Below are 15,279 nucleotides of genomic sequence, written 5' to 3'. Positions count from 1 at the left end.
AGTTTTTTTTTTTTTTTTGCTTTCAGTGCTTTGATACTTTAGTATGCACCTAGTAATTAACAGGAAAACAACACTCAACATGTTGTTCAGCATTAATGGGAACAACGACTGTCACAACGATCCGATCGGGCGCAGAACACACCTAATATACGCCCGTAAGTTCGGCGGCACTGGTCTACATTTTAAACTATTAAAACTGTGTATCCACTTGCATGGAGTCAGTACTGGCAGTATCGATTCCACTGATCCATCTTTGTTGGATATATGCATAGTGAACACTAGCGCAAAACCTTTTGGCAATATTCTTAATAAAAAAATCTAGGAATGAATAAGCATGGTTCTTTTGCCAATACTACACGTATGAATCGCGGCAGGATTTTCTGCACTTAAAGGCGACATACAGAAAACAGTCTTAATTCGAATGCATGATATAGCATTCATTCGCAGTACCCGCATCAGCCAACAAACTTATATTTTTCTCCTCCTTGATTTGGACTGTTGCCAAACCTGCTTCGCGAGATTACAAGCCAGCGTCTCCGTTCCTATTAGCACATCCCCCTTGTCTTTAAGCAGATGGTCTTAAATCTATCGGAGATGAATCTTTAATTCTCGGTGCGGAGAAAGCAATTTGCAAGTTACCACGGGAGCGCGCGAGGGAGGGGGTGGTCTGCAATCTCAACGGCGACGAGTCACTGCCTGCCGCCGCAGGGATAGTCACCACTCCGGTCTGCGCTTCCTGGGACTGAACGCACATCACCCCACCTCCTAAACAAAATGTGCGACAGCCCGTAGGTGAACGGCGCAGATCAGTGCCAGAAAGAAACCTGATGTGTTGAGTCCACGAGGCGGCACAACACGATCGCTTAGAGCAGAGGGTGAAAGGTGACGTTTCGCGTAAAACCCGCTGAAAAACGAGGAACTGATCTCCGAGTCAGATGATGCGACTTTTTTTAACATACTTGAATCATCCAGTCACTCGTCACCAAACCGAAAGTAGAAAAGAGAAAAAGTAATCTCGACCCAAACTCAACCCCCATAAAACCCCGTTGTTTCACGGTCAGTGGTCTCCAGGATTCGGCTTTTCACTGTTCTATTTTAATAGACACAGACGCCGCGATAATGAAATTTTCAGCCCGCAAACCTCCACCGATTTCATAAAGTAAAATAATGAACTTTGTGGGGAAACTTACCTCTCAACACCGGCAACAGCAAGACGAACAAGCGAAAGCATAGACCCCGGGCATCCATTCTTATCGCAGGTCGGCTTTTGTTTTCCTTTGCCTTCCTTCCCCCACGTATCAGCTACCTGTAGTGAACTGTAAGGTTCCCGTTGCCCGGGAAAACTCGGCAATTTTTCTAAAAAGTTTTGTCGGTCCTCTTTTGATTCTTTCTTCGACCTGGATGTTTGCTTTTAACCCGCCTTCAATACCAAATCACACAGATTTGTTCCGAAAGAAAAAAAAAAGTAGTCGAATACTGCGGATTTTTCCCTAGACTCCGAAACAAGGCTCCAAGAAGGGTAAGCGCGGGTGCTGCTCAGCAGGTGGATGCGTCCGCTAGGCATGCAGCGCCAGCAATGACAAGTGCGGGAAGCGCGCTCCGCCTTTCTACACCCCACCCAGACAGCCTAGAAAACTCCCACCAGCTCTCTGGGGACTCGGCGGCGGCGCGCACGCTGCTAACTTTACTCAAGTGGGATGTCAGGTGACAAACGCTCGGACAGCGCCTCAAACACATAATTGTTCTGCTTCGATTCACGCTAATTTATGAATGTTCTTGTATTTTCCCCTATTACAGGTTGGTGAATATTTTTCCTGTTACAGTGACATCATGATTCAGCTTGTGAATTTAACTACAGCTAGACAAGATAAACCGATATAAGTGTTACATGTTATATTTTTAATACTTTTAAATATTAAACGTGTTTTTATTGTATATTGCACAGCAGTGTCCGAGAGCTCATTTGATCTCTCTGGGTCTTTTAAATTGTGATTAAATATTCCGCTTCCTAGTCGAGGCTTGGTCCTTTCTACACTCGCACCACAACCCCTCCTTTTGAAATGGATGGATGGATTTGTATTACTGTCTGTTTGCTTGCTTTAGGCACACATCCTTGAAAAAGTTTTTCCCCATCCCCTTTTTCTGTGTACAATTGTATATTTTCCACAATAGGTTTTATTAGCTCTTGACCCAATACCCAAAGTAAGGGAAAAGGGACTGTAAGAACAAATTACATATTTTTAAACCATTTCATGTATTTATTAAAGTTAGTTGCACAAGAAACTGCTTTTTGTGAATAAGTTATGATCCAATTGATTGCACCAGCTTTAGAAACTATTAACTATAAAAAAAAACACAGGACCAGATGCAACTCAGTCCACAAGATTATATGGCTTGTGCTAACCAACATTGTGTTATCCTCTGCCACCTATTCAGTCTGTCGTGGAAAAAAATCCTGCATTGTCCCTGTTCAAAAGAAGGCAGGCATCTCTTCACCTTAAGATTACAGACCATGGTGGTACTTATGTCTTACATCATGAAGACCTTTGAGAGCCTAGTCCTGGACTGCATGTCCTTTTGTCAAAGACAAACTGGACCTACTACAGTCTGACTATTGAACAAAAATTGAAGTGGAAGATGCAATTTTTTGTCTACTCCTCCAAGCTTACTTTCACCAGGACAAAACTGGCAACACTGCAAGGATTATGTTTTGGGATTTCTCCAGTACCTTAAATGCCATTTTGCCATCCCTGTTCAGGGGTAATCTCAGAGATACAGTATGTAGGCAGATGAACCTATCGTGTCATGGATTATGGACTGTCCGTCAGAGTGCAGTTTATGAGGCTCAAGGACTGTGTCACTGAAATGGATATGAGAAAAACTGGAGCACGACAAGGGAGCTTTATTCTGTGCACCTCAGGCTATAAATATAACACCAGGTAATTCAGCAGTTATGGGGTGTACTGAAATGGGTGGTAAGAAAGAGTACAGAAGTGAGTTTCAAAACTTTGTTTTTTTGTGCAGAAAGAATTGTCTGCCACTTAATATCAGTAAAATCAAGGAATTGGTTATTGACTTGCACCATGCCAAGACACTTTTCAGGCAGTGAATGTAGAGGTGGTGCACTCCAGCAAATACTTAGGATTCCACATCAGTGACTGGCTGGACTGGTCTAGTAACACAGAGAAACTATATAAGAAAGGGCAGAACACCTCTTTTTTAATTAGGAGACTGCATTCTTTTACTGTGGATAATGACATCCTTCACATATTCTACAACTCTGTGATGGCTAGTGTGATTTTGTATGCAGTGATGTGCTGGGCCAATAACATTACTTAAAGAATGAAAAAGCTAATTAAAAATATAGACTTAGTTATGGAACAACACACTCTACTCGCAGGAGATAGAGGTGAAGATGAGAATTAAAACAAAATTGGGTGCCATTATGAACAATATAGCACAACCTTTTTCTGACACACCAATACTGAGTATTTTCAGTCAACAAATTATTTAGCAGAAGTGTATAAGGAAATGGAGTTTGCATGTTCTCCTCGTGTTTGTGTGGGTTTCCTCCGGGTACTCTGGTTTCCTCCCACAGTCCAAAGATATGCAGGTTAGGTGCTTTGGCAATCCTAAATTGTCCCTAGTGTGTGCTTGGTGTGTGTGTGTGTGCGCGTGCACCCTGTGGTAGGCTGGCGCCCTGCCCGGGGTTTGTTTTCTGCCTTGTGCCCTGTGTTGGCTGGGATTGGCTCCAGCAGACCCCATGACCCTGTAGTTAGGATATAGCGGGTTGGATAATGGATGGATGGTGTAAGGAAATGCTACTGGGGCTCCTGTATACAAGTGGCAATACACCTCTATAATGCTTCATTGTCAGATGTTTTGCATTTTTTTCTTTCTTTTTAGTTTTCTTTCTTTCATTCTGTGATATATTTCAGAGATGTTTGTTGTTTGACATAATATGATAACATTTGTTTTATTTATTGAGCTTCTATCTATCTATCTATCTATCTATCTATCTATCTATCTATCTATCTATCTATCTATCTATCTATCTATCTATCTATCTATCTGTCTGTCTATCTATCTATTTATCTATTGTGTGAAGAAATAATGGTCCTACTGATTGCACCACATTTAGAAACTATAACTGCATATATATGTCTCCTGTAGTTTAAAGATATATTCATTAAAGGAATTCTGATTCACCTCTACTTGCAGAGGTCCTTTAGTTCAATGATTGTAGATTTTTTAAGATAAACTTCTCATTTCAGACCCTACAACAACATTTGTTTGGGGTCCAAGTCTAGATTTCAGCTCTGAAGTTATCCATCCATTCTTCCATCCATCTTCCAGACCCGCTTATCCAGAGCAGAGTCATAGGAAATATGGATCCTATCCCAGCAAGCATCAGACACAAGGCAGGAACAGTCTTTGGACAGAGCACCAATCCATCGCAGGGTGAACATGCTCACATACAGACACACTAGGACCAATTTAGAATCACCTAACTAGCATTTCTTTGGACTGTGGGAGAAAAGTGAACTTTCCTACATCATTCTGATCAAGACTTGCTTGAGTGTTTTGGAATATTATCTTGCACAATTCTCCAGTTATGCTTCAGTTTTAAAATGGCTGGCCTGGCAGTCTCCTGAAGAATCTTTTCTCAGTCAGTGCAGAATGTGTGCCACCTTCAAGAATGGCAAGTATTTCAGGCACTAATATTGAAAAATAACTTATTTGTCAGTATTATCATTACGCTTGTCCATTGATGAAAGATTATTAATATGAATTAAGCTGTAGCTTTTACAAGACTTGACAGGTGCATGTCAGGCACCAAGTTTCATTTATGACTCATTTGTTCACATGAAATTGCACTACAGCTCTTGAGGATCATCCAGAGAAATTTTAGCAAACTTGAGATTAGACCTCATTTTTATAATTATTGAGCTGCGGTTTTGGCCATACTATTTGCTATGTATAACATTTTTGAGTAGTGTACATACACTGATTTTAGCCACAGCAAGTGAGACCTGAAGATTACATTGATCCTATAGCTATTCTGGCATTATGGTCACCCTCAACACTGATCCAGTTTCATACTTTTTCTTTTTGCACATAATCTCTTTCCAGCACCATGCCCTTGCATTATAATGATCAGTTTTGTACTCCAATTTATGAACCTGTCTTATTACTGTAGATTTGCAGGGGGCTAAATCATATTCTATCATCATTGGGCTCTAGGAAAGAACCACATTTCTACAGTAGGTGAAGCCATCACAATACACACACATAATCCTTGTCACCTTTCATTCCACTATCAGCATACCAGCATGCCTTTCCACTACACAAGGAAAGCCATGTGAAAAAATGGAAATATTAATAAAATGTAACCCAACCAGCAATAATATCTTTCCTCTTTTATAGTAATGGCATTATCTGCATTATCTATCCATCCAGTGGTTTGCACTGTGTTTGAATCCTGGCCCATATTATTGACTTTGTGGAGTTTGCACATTCTCTCTGTTGACTTAGCTGTTTCTCTAGATACTGAGGTTGTTCTGCCATATCCCATAGATGCATGTGTTTAATTTGCTACTCTAAATTGACCCAGTATGAGTTAGTGCCCTATGATAAACTGACATCCTGTTTAGGGTTAGTTCTTTCCTTGCACCTAATAGTGCTTGCTGACCCTAACCTTGTTTTAACAGGATCTTTAATGAAAATGTTACTTTTATGTTTAATTGTCTGTCAGTAATATTTTAATTGCAAGCTACAGGTCTAAAATGTGACACACACTTACTCTGTTCTTAGTAATCATTTGTAGGGCGTTTTTAATGATTTTAATTTTCTCAGATGAACTTGACTATTTATCATAGCTGTCTATATTCCAAATTATAAGTATATGAATGATTAAATGTTTGAATGTTAAACTTATATTACAGTGAGATTTTATTAAAGCTATCAGACTTAATTGATTTCATTAAAGCTATCACAGTTCATTTTCAATGTCCCCTTGTGGGCCTTCCTATCACCTGGGCCTTACACATTTGCATGTTTTGCATGTCATTTAATTTAAATTCAATCCAGGTACAACATGCATATGCTTTTGTTCAGGTGTGTTGATAACTTGTTTGAGGCCCAAACAAATTACAGTAAGGACTTTTATAATTAATAAAAAGGCAATCATTTTATGTCTGTCTCTAGATTTCTCAGTATACATGTACTAGCTGTACTACAATCATTCTTTTATTAGTTTTGTAATTTAAAGGAATATTGTGACACACCTGGCACACGTGCTCTTGTCTTCTCGCTTATGTTTCTTATCAGTTGTAATACTTAGAAAGCCGCATGTTAATGTTTAATGGATGAATTCAATCAGTATATTTCGGCACTAGGGCCCTGAGAGTCCATCCTTTTGTGTTGATACCACATTAGATTATTTTTACCTTGTAACTAAACTGGGGTAAAACCAATTTGAAAATATATTAGTAAATAGCAGCACAGCAACCCACTGGGCAAGAAACATGGTAACACGGTGCTAAGTGTTGAGGTCTGAGGTTCAGATCTCTGCCTTTGCAGTATATGAGTGGGGCTGGAACTTTAGTCTCATGTTTGTGTGGGTTTTTTCCAGATACTCTGGTTTTCCTCCTTCATTTTAAACACATGGAATTTATGTTATTTGGCAATTCCAAAATGGTCCAGTATAAGTGAGTGCAATTATACTCTGTGATGGACTGGAGCCTAGTCAGTTTTATTGATTTCTATCCTGTCTTATGCCCTAGCATTCCTGAACTGGATTAAAGTGTTTGATGTGGATGGACAGATGTTGTTTTAATTGTACAGATTATGCATATTTGCTGTTTTTGGTGCCTCTGAAGGGACATAGTGTAATTTTTTTTTTTGGGAAATTATCTCGTGCTCACCACTTACTATCTCATGCGCACCATTTACTATCATGTGCCCAGCACTTACTATATCTTGTGCCCACCACAAATTCTCTTGTGCATACTACGTACTATATTGTGCACACCACTTACTATATAGCCTGTGCACTAGATACTTTAAGGTCACACCAGCTATTATTGCATGTGCACTGCATACATTCAGATGAACACCAAATGCCATCGTGTGTGACTGTACATCATTTTCTGTGAACAGGATATATCGCTTAACAGTTTGACATTACATACACAGTTACACTCCACAGAGATGGATATCAGTAAGTTTATAAAAGTAGGGTATACATTCAAGCCAAGATGGTTGGATCCACGAAGCAGCAGCGCTAAGCACTGCTCTACTATGTAATAAAAGGAAATGACATTAGTTAGCTAACTATTCACAGCTATACTTAACTAGCTCAAAGACAGCTTCTTACTCCCACAACTTATGAAAGCAGTTCATATTTTATATATTAATTTCATGTGAAGTTTGTCCAGCCCAATGCGGGTACATTAATTTCATTATCTGCTAAACTTGGCACACTCGTTTATCTACACCAATGGACTGAAGTATTTAACATGTACCCTAAAGAATTAAATCTAATTGGACCTCTTTAATCGTCACCATTTTCTGACAAGAGATAGGCCCTTGTTAATATGAGATGATTTTTGCCTGGCCCAATGTGAATATCTGAGTCAGATCCACTGGCAAACTTGGTACACTGTGTCATCCTTTGTACTATGCAAAACAAACTGTGATATTGAAAAGGCACACGAGAGCTAAGTCATATTTCTACCATTTTGATTAGCAAGTTTTTGACTAGATGGACTCCTAAGTTAAATTGCAGGTGATAATTGCTTAGCTCAAACATTGGAAATCTAGGAAAATTCATTGGCTAACTTGCCATGTTATCATGTTGTTGTTAGGTATGATGAGGATTAATGGAATCATTAGCACACCCCATGCAACAGCTATAGTGCTGGTTGGTGAAGATATTCATTAGATATGATACCTATCTATATGTCTATGTGAGGAACTGTTATAGCATTTTCTTTAGGGTGCCCCAGTTCACCCTCCTGTAGGCTATACATACTATAGAGTATGGCTGACTTTAAAAATTGAGTTACTTGTCAAAGATAAGCAATAATTAATTTTCATACTTTTATAATGAGTTGACTGAATGATTTCATTTTGGTGCTGCATGTCATAATGCAAGGACAGATTAGTTCTAACTCTGTGTGTGTGTGTGTTTTAAGTATGTGTTTCACCTAGGAGAGGGTAAAGAAATTATGTTTTCTATTCTTAAGCTGCTTTAGATAAATACGTTTTAAAATTTGAGCTATGTAAGCATCTCACTACAGTTACAGTATAGTGAGTTTTCTTCTTAGTATACAGTGACAGCTGAGACATGCATTTTTTTATTTTTCTTTCCTATTATTTTACTGTGGTGCAGAGCTAACAAGACTGTACAGAGTGCCATTCTCAGCCACTGCACAAAAAAATTATATTTACTCTATGTCAGCTTTCCAAGGAGGTATGCCTCACAAAAGACAAACAGTACCTTCAAGCTTTTCCAGGTTCTTCAGAACAAGTGCATCAGGTTCAGTTTCTTGGTTCGTGAAGTAACCACGGCGATCATTAAGACAGCCTTGTTGCTCCTGTTTATCCCATGAGAAACACTGACATGAGATATGTCATGAATGTTTACCTCATCCAGAGATCTTAAAGTGCATTTGTTTTAAATAAAAACACAGGTTTGCAAAATATTTCACAGCAGGCATTCCATATGTGGTGTATGACCGGCCTTTTATCCCAGGCAATACACCCAAGCCGCCAGGTGGAGCTCTCCCTGCAGCATGGAGGTGCCCCGAAGACCAGCAGGGCATCATGGACATTGGAGTCTTTATCCACAGCCCTGCTGGATACCATGGGGGCCACTAGGAGACGCTGCAGGGAGGAACGATGCTTATTTACCCTACGCCCTGGAAGTACATCCGCGTGACATGGACAAGGGGAATGACGTGCTTCCGGGGTGAAGAAAATGACTCTTTTTCTGACCCAGAAGTGATAGGAGATCACACGGACTGGGGATTGGAACACTTCCGGGTCAGGGAATATGAAAGGATTGTGGGAGCTCCCAGACAGTGAGCTGAGCTAGGTGGAAGGGTGGCAACGAGTCTGGGTGTGGTGGAGAGTTTATTATTGTGATTATTGGTGTGTTGAATGAGTATTGTGGAGAGGAGGATGCTTTGTGCACTGTGCAATTTGAATAAAGTCTACTTTTGGACTTTTATCTGGTGTCTGGCGTATTGTACAAGGGTTCAAGGGAGCGACGGCGCCCCCTATCTGTCACACATATTAGAATGAACAGGTTCAGTGCCAGGTGCTGGGCAGCCTTTCAAAATAGGGTAAGCCTTCTGCAGTCCCATGATCACTTTTCTACTGTCTCATAAGTGGCTGGACTTTCTAATACAGTAATCCCTCGCTATATCGCGCTTTGACTTTCGCGGCTTCACTCTATCGCGGATTTTATATGTAAGCATATCTAAATATATAACGCAGATTTGTTGCTGCTTCGCGGGTTCTGCGGACAATGGGTCTTTTTACTTCCTGTACATGCTTCCTCAGTTGGTTTTCCCAGTTGATTTCATACAAGGGACGCAATTGGCGGATGGCTGAGAAGCTAACCAATCAGAGCACGCAGTTAAGTTCCTGTGTGCTGAATGGCTTAGTGACGGAGCGCTGAATTCGATTCCGCAGCGTTAACCAGGAAGTTTTGTCTCGCTCATTCAGCATCAACGTGTTTCGCTGTGTAAAGAGTTAACTTTTGCACTCTTTTGTGTTTATCTTTGTGCATCATCAAGCCCTTCGTTATGGCTCCAAAATGATCTGCTCCTGCTACTGCTTCAGGGGCCGTGCCCAAGCGCCAACGGAAGATGTTAACGAATGCCGAAAAGGTAAACATTTTGGATATGCTGAAGGAAGGGAAAAGCTACACCACTGTAGGACGCTATTACGGCATCAATGAGGCTATGATTCTTTCTATTTAAAAAGTAGGAAAGAAATATAAGATCTACGGCCGCAGTGTCCTTTTAACCAGGGTGCAAAACAAGTTGTAAGTGGATGTAATAAGGCAGTAGTCTGGATGGAATCTGCTTTAGGGATTTGGATTAAAGAAGAACAACGGCGGTGCTACACAGTCGCCTGAAGTGGCTCCTTTAGAAGAGCTGTAACGCTCTCCTTTGTTGTGCAGTAAAACTAAGCTCATCATTATCGGACTAGTCATCGTGTCATTGTTGGTGAGTAACCATAATTAATTTTCTACTGTATGTACATTTAGTGTCACTGTACACACATTTACTGTATACAATTTTCCTTGCATTGTACATATTTATTGCTGGTGGCCTGTCTATCATAATGGCTGTAACATATGTGATATCGGAGACACTCGATATCTTTAAAATAATATTTAGGTTTTACTGTATATAAACAGTGTGTTTACATACATAATTTCAATGAATCTTACCTAATATCTAAGAGAATACAAAGGGTTTATGCTGTATAACTGTGCGGGGAATATTTATAAACAGTATGAGAGAGTATTTAAGGGCTTAAAATATATAAAAATAACCATACAAACATATGGTTTCTACTTCGCGGATTTTCACCTATCACGGGGGGGTCTGGAACGCAACCCCCGCGATCGAGGATGGATTACTGTAATAGCAATTTACTCAAAAGAATAATAAAGTGAACAAAAATTCATCAGGTCACCATTGGCAAGTCCTGTGCAGTTCTACAATACATTGTTCTTCTTGATGCCACGTTCAAAATGAAAGGTGTGATTAAAGGTTGGAAACTCATACTGACATATATGTTGTCCCCAATCTAGTTTGCTTCAAAGAAACATGCCTATCAGTCCAGAAGTTTGGGAGAATAGTGAAGCTGTTTGAATCTGAAAACCCCATTTTGCCTTTCATCCATACTGACCTGCTTGGTAGCCTTACATCCATCCTCTGATGGTAGCCTTACTAAGTAATTGAAATCATCACTATGCCACTTGTGGAAAATAGTTCTATATCCTTTCCATTTAGATACTATCTTCCTAGTTCTGTCCATTAAGCTCCATCAGTGCTCAAGTAAATCATGAAAGTTGCCTCTTTCCCTCTGTGTAATTGGCTATTCCTACATTTATTGCATACAGAATATCAAATGGGTAGTCCGCTATCTTTTGGCAAAACTAAGAGTGGTCTGGCCCACCCAACCATGCAGGATTAATTTGCATCAGCTTCTGTCTTTATTAGACATTGTTTAAAATATCAAGGAATTTTTTTGTAATGTTGTTAAAATTACCATCTAATAATATCTTCCCTCTTGATTATTTTGGGTAAGAGCAGTGTTGGTTGATAGTTTCATAGTTTTGTGGTAACATATAGATGATAGTAATGGTGAAGCCAAGATGAAGAAAAGCACAGCAACAATTTTTTCTGCAACAAACCCTGTGATGATCAAAGAATCATTTACACTCCTTACAAGCATTACGCGGTGGATACAAACAAAGAGTCCTCACAGCTTACTGAAACATCACAGCCTCAGACACAATCTTTCTGAATGACAAGGGAGAAAAAGAAAATATTTACTTTGCTATAATATCTATCCATAGTGGACTAGCAAATCACTTAACCAAAGACGATCAAACTTTAAACATTTACAACATGAGTTGTTTTGCCTACAAGCTAGCAAGCGAGCGGAAATAACGCAACACACATTGGCAAGCAACCTCCATCCATACGCATGATGAAACTTGCTTGATGCTGATGTAGAGATCATTTCAGTTTTTAGCAACAAGTCTCCATCATAGTCTGATAAGGTCAAACTTGGTTTAATGACCTAACTAAAGGCAATATGGCTGGGGCAGGTGACTACATGGTTGTTGTTTCACAAACTTTATTAATAACATGCTTGCCTGCTTGACATTGGAATGAAAATGTTGATGGTGTTATAATAATCACAACTCTATAAAGCTTAATTATGATTATAAGCTTTTTATGTTGCCTATAGGGTTGATGGATCTTATTGATGGTTGTGATTTTTACTTCATATTAATTTAATTTAATTTCACAATGGCGGGTGGGCTATTAATAGTTACACTGCTGGGCCTGAGTATTTTATCCTCATCTGTCCTAGCCAAGTTGTACCAAAAACATGGCTCAGGACTACTAACCATGCTCTACCATGCCATGAAATTTTGTAATTCAAAAATTCAATGAAATACATTGTGCATATATCGATGTTGATTGCACTTAAATTCTCTTTTTTAACAACAGAAGGCACAGTCAGTGTCATATATGCATTAAACAAGCCCTGGCCTCAGTTTGAGAATGTGTAGCTAAGTGCAGAGTAACTTAAATAATAATGGAGTCAGATGAATAGAAACTGAGGTTGCCCCCATCATCTTTTAAGTCTTCTGTCTGGCGGCATTTTGGATTTCCTGTTAAAGGAGAAAATGGCAAGAAAATAGTTGATAAGACAAAGACCATTTGCAAGTACCGCAAGAGAGTTTTGACATACATTACAGCAAACACTACGAACATCCTGAACCATGTACAATGCCATTACAGTGACAAATACAAATCACCACCTGCAAAGAAGCAATTGACTAAAGGCCAAACATCACTGACAAATTTATTTGCAGCACTGCTTCCACAGTCAAGTGCAAGGGCCAAAGAAATAACAAGGTGTATTGGTGTTTTTATTGTGAAGGACATGAGACCTTTTTCAGTCATTGAGAATGAGAAGTTTTGGCTGGTCGTGAACACGCTAGAGTCGAAGTACAGCATTTTCTCAAATCCGCACTTTAGTGTCACTGTATTGCTAGCCCTGTACAATGAGGCTAAGATGCGTGTGAAGGAATCCCTGAAAAACACAGGGTGCATCTCAATAACTACAGACAGCTGGACCTCTAGGGTGAATGAAAGTTATATCACAATCTCAGCATATGCTATCACCAGCAACTGGCGAGTTTTGTGCTTTAAACTTGGCCTCTTTTTGAAACCCACTCTGGATGCAAAATTGCTGAGGTGCTGAAATCGAGTGGGAGTGGGAGCTTGAAAGGGCTAATCGTAACATCACTGTTGTTACTGATAATGCACATAACATGGATGCAGCAGTAAGAGAGGCTGGACTTGAATTTGTCCACCCAGGCAAGCTTGTGAATAGTGTGAGTTAGTCATGTGATGGGTGAGATGGATCGTTGCTTTTTTCCCCACAACTACATCTGTATTCAGTGCCAAGCAAAAATTACTGGGCCTTCTGACACATACACTGACAGTTAACATTATAAAACAATGGAGTAGTACATTTTGATAATGCCCTATTGTTATCTTCAGCAGCAAGCAACAATAGCAGTAGTCATCATAAGCACAGAGATACTGCAAAATGCATGTGATATCAACACACTGGATGTTACTGACATTAATGATGCCGAGGACTTTGTACAACTGCTTAAACCCATCAAGTCTGCCACCACAGTGCTATGCAATGAACATGTCCCCACTGTGTCTATCATTGTGCCAGAGAAGCACATGATTAAGCCAAGCATGGCCCCAAACGAGAAAGACTCAACTCCTGTGGCTAGCATAAAGAGTGCAATTCTGAAAGCCCTCACAGCCAGATACAGTGTGGATTATGATTTTCTTGTGGAGTTTACCATAATCAATACAATATTTAGAACTTTGCCACATATGGAATCCAGCTAGCATGATGCTGTGTTCAACAGGCTGAAGGAGAAAGCAAAGCAGTTACAGTGCACCTAGATATTTATTTACTTTACATGTGTGTGTTTGTGTCTGTGCTCAGCAGTAAAAAGTACATTTTGTAAAGTGCTAGTAGTACTACTCACAATAACATCTGAGACAGAAAGCAGACAAGTGAGAGTTCAAATATTGATACGTAATAAAACTGACACTAGTCATATGTTAAATGTTGGACATATCATGTCTTATAACCTGACCAAATAGTTCCTCACTAGTCAGAGCTTGTCTATAGATGTTAAAATTTGTATTGTAACTATCCATCCATCCATCCATTTTCTAACCCGCTGAATCCGAACAGGGTCACGGGGGTCTGCTGGAGCCAATCCCAGCCAACACAGGGCACAAGGCAGGAACCAATCCTGGGCAGGGTGCCAACCCACCGCAGGACACACACAAACACACACACACACCAAGCACACACTATGGCCAATTTAGAATCACCAATCCACCTAACCTGCATGTCTTTGGATTGTGGGAGGAAACCGGAGCGCCCGGAGGAAACCCACGCAGACACGGGGAGAACATGCAAACTCCACGCAGGGAGGACCCGGGAAGCGAACCCGGGTCTCCTAACTGCGAGGCAGCAGCGCTACCACTGCGCCACCGTGCCGCCCATATTGTAACTAGTCGTTCTTATATTTAAAAAAAAAAAAAACTTGTAAACTCTGGTATTTGTAGATCCAGAAAACAGAGGGAACATACGATAGGGGACCAGAACAAAATGGTGCTGAGCTGGAACAACTGCCTCACAAAAAGTCAGCTCAAGAAGATCTGCTAGAATATGTCACTGAATCAGTAGCACTGCCCATGAGTGGGATAGAGCAAGAAATTGATGTGTACAGAAATGTATCCCCTAGTACACTCACATGCTGTCCATCTAAATAGTGGAGAGAAAATTCTCCCAAGTACTTACTGCTTTCCCCACTGGCCTAAACATATCACTCAACTCCAGAAAACTCTGTTCCAAGTGAATATGTTTTTTTTCATCTGCAGGAGATATTGTGAATGCCCAAAGGTCACAGTTGCAACCTGAAAATGTGGATATGCTTGTGTTCTTAAAAAAATGTTGATTTCCTAGAGTAAGAAAAGAGATTATTAAGCTTTGCTCTTATTGTTTATATCCAATCCAGTTATTAGAGTTATCATTTGGACTATATTTGGCACTATGATTTTTTTTCCAGTAAGAAAAAAACTTTTTTTATTAAACTTCATTTAATAAGTAGAATATTAAAGTATAGTATTAAAAGTGTGTTGTGCTTTTGCTTTATATATATATTGTACAGAAAACTTTCACTGTTACCATATTGTTTAAGTAGTGGCAAGCAAAATACATTCTTGACTCTGAACTATGTGAAAAAGCAATTGTCTCAGAAATAATAGTAAACAAAACCTTTTCAATCATAAGTTTTCTTCATTCAGATTTTGTTTAAAAATCATAAGATATCAAATCATGAGCCCTATATCGTAAATCAAACCAAATTGTGAACATCCCTATTCCTTTTAGTTTTTTACCTGGCAGCCA

General features: G+C 39.7%; 1 protein-coding gene across 2 annotated transcripts in view; it reads right to left on the bottom strand.

Annotated features, from left to right (window-relative positions):
• Positions 1–1,589, bottom strand: part of alcama (activated leukocyte cell adhesion molecule a) — a 109,722-nt gene extending 108,133 nt beyond the window's left edge. Inside the window, exon 1 of one of the 2 annotated variants that reach the window (XM_039744428.1) lies at positions 1,191–1,589. In XM_039744428.1, the coding sequence (XP_039600362.1) occupies positions 1,191–1,248 (58 nt within the window). In that variant the 5' untranslated portion in view covers positions 1,249–1,589. Of the gene's footprint in view, positions 1–639; positions 770–1,190 lie in introns of those variants that run through there. The other variant, XM_039744427.1, reaches the window with a different exon arrangement.
• Between the last annotated feature and the right edge of the window lie 13,690 nt (positions 1,590–15,279).

The sequence above is a fragment of the Polypterus senegalus genome, chromosome 2 (genome assembly GCF_016835505.1).
Source record: "Polypterus senegalus isolate Bchr_013 chromosome 2, ASM1683550v1, whole genome shotgun sequence".
Taxonomy (NCBI): Eukaryota; Metazoa; Chordata; class Cladistia; order Polypteriformes; family Polypteridae; genus Polypterus; species Polypterus senegalus.
The sequence above is the reverse complement of the archived record's forward strand: the minus strand, read 5'-3'. Positions and strand labels throughout refer to the sequence as shown.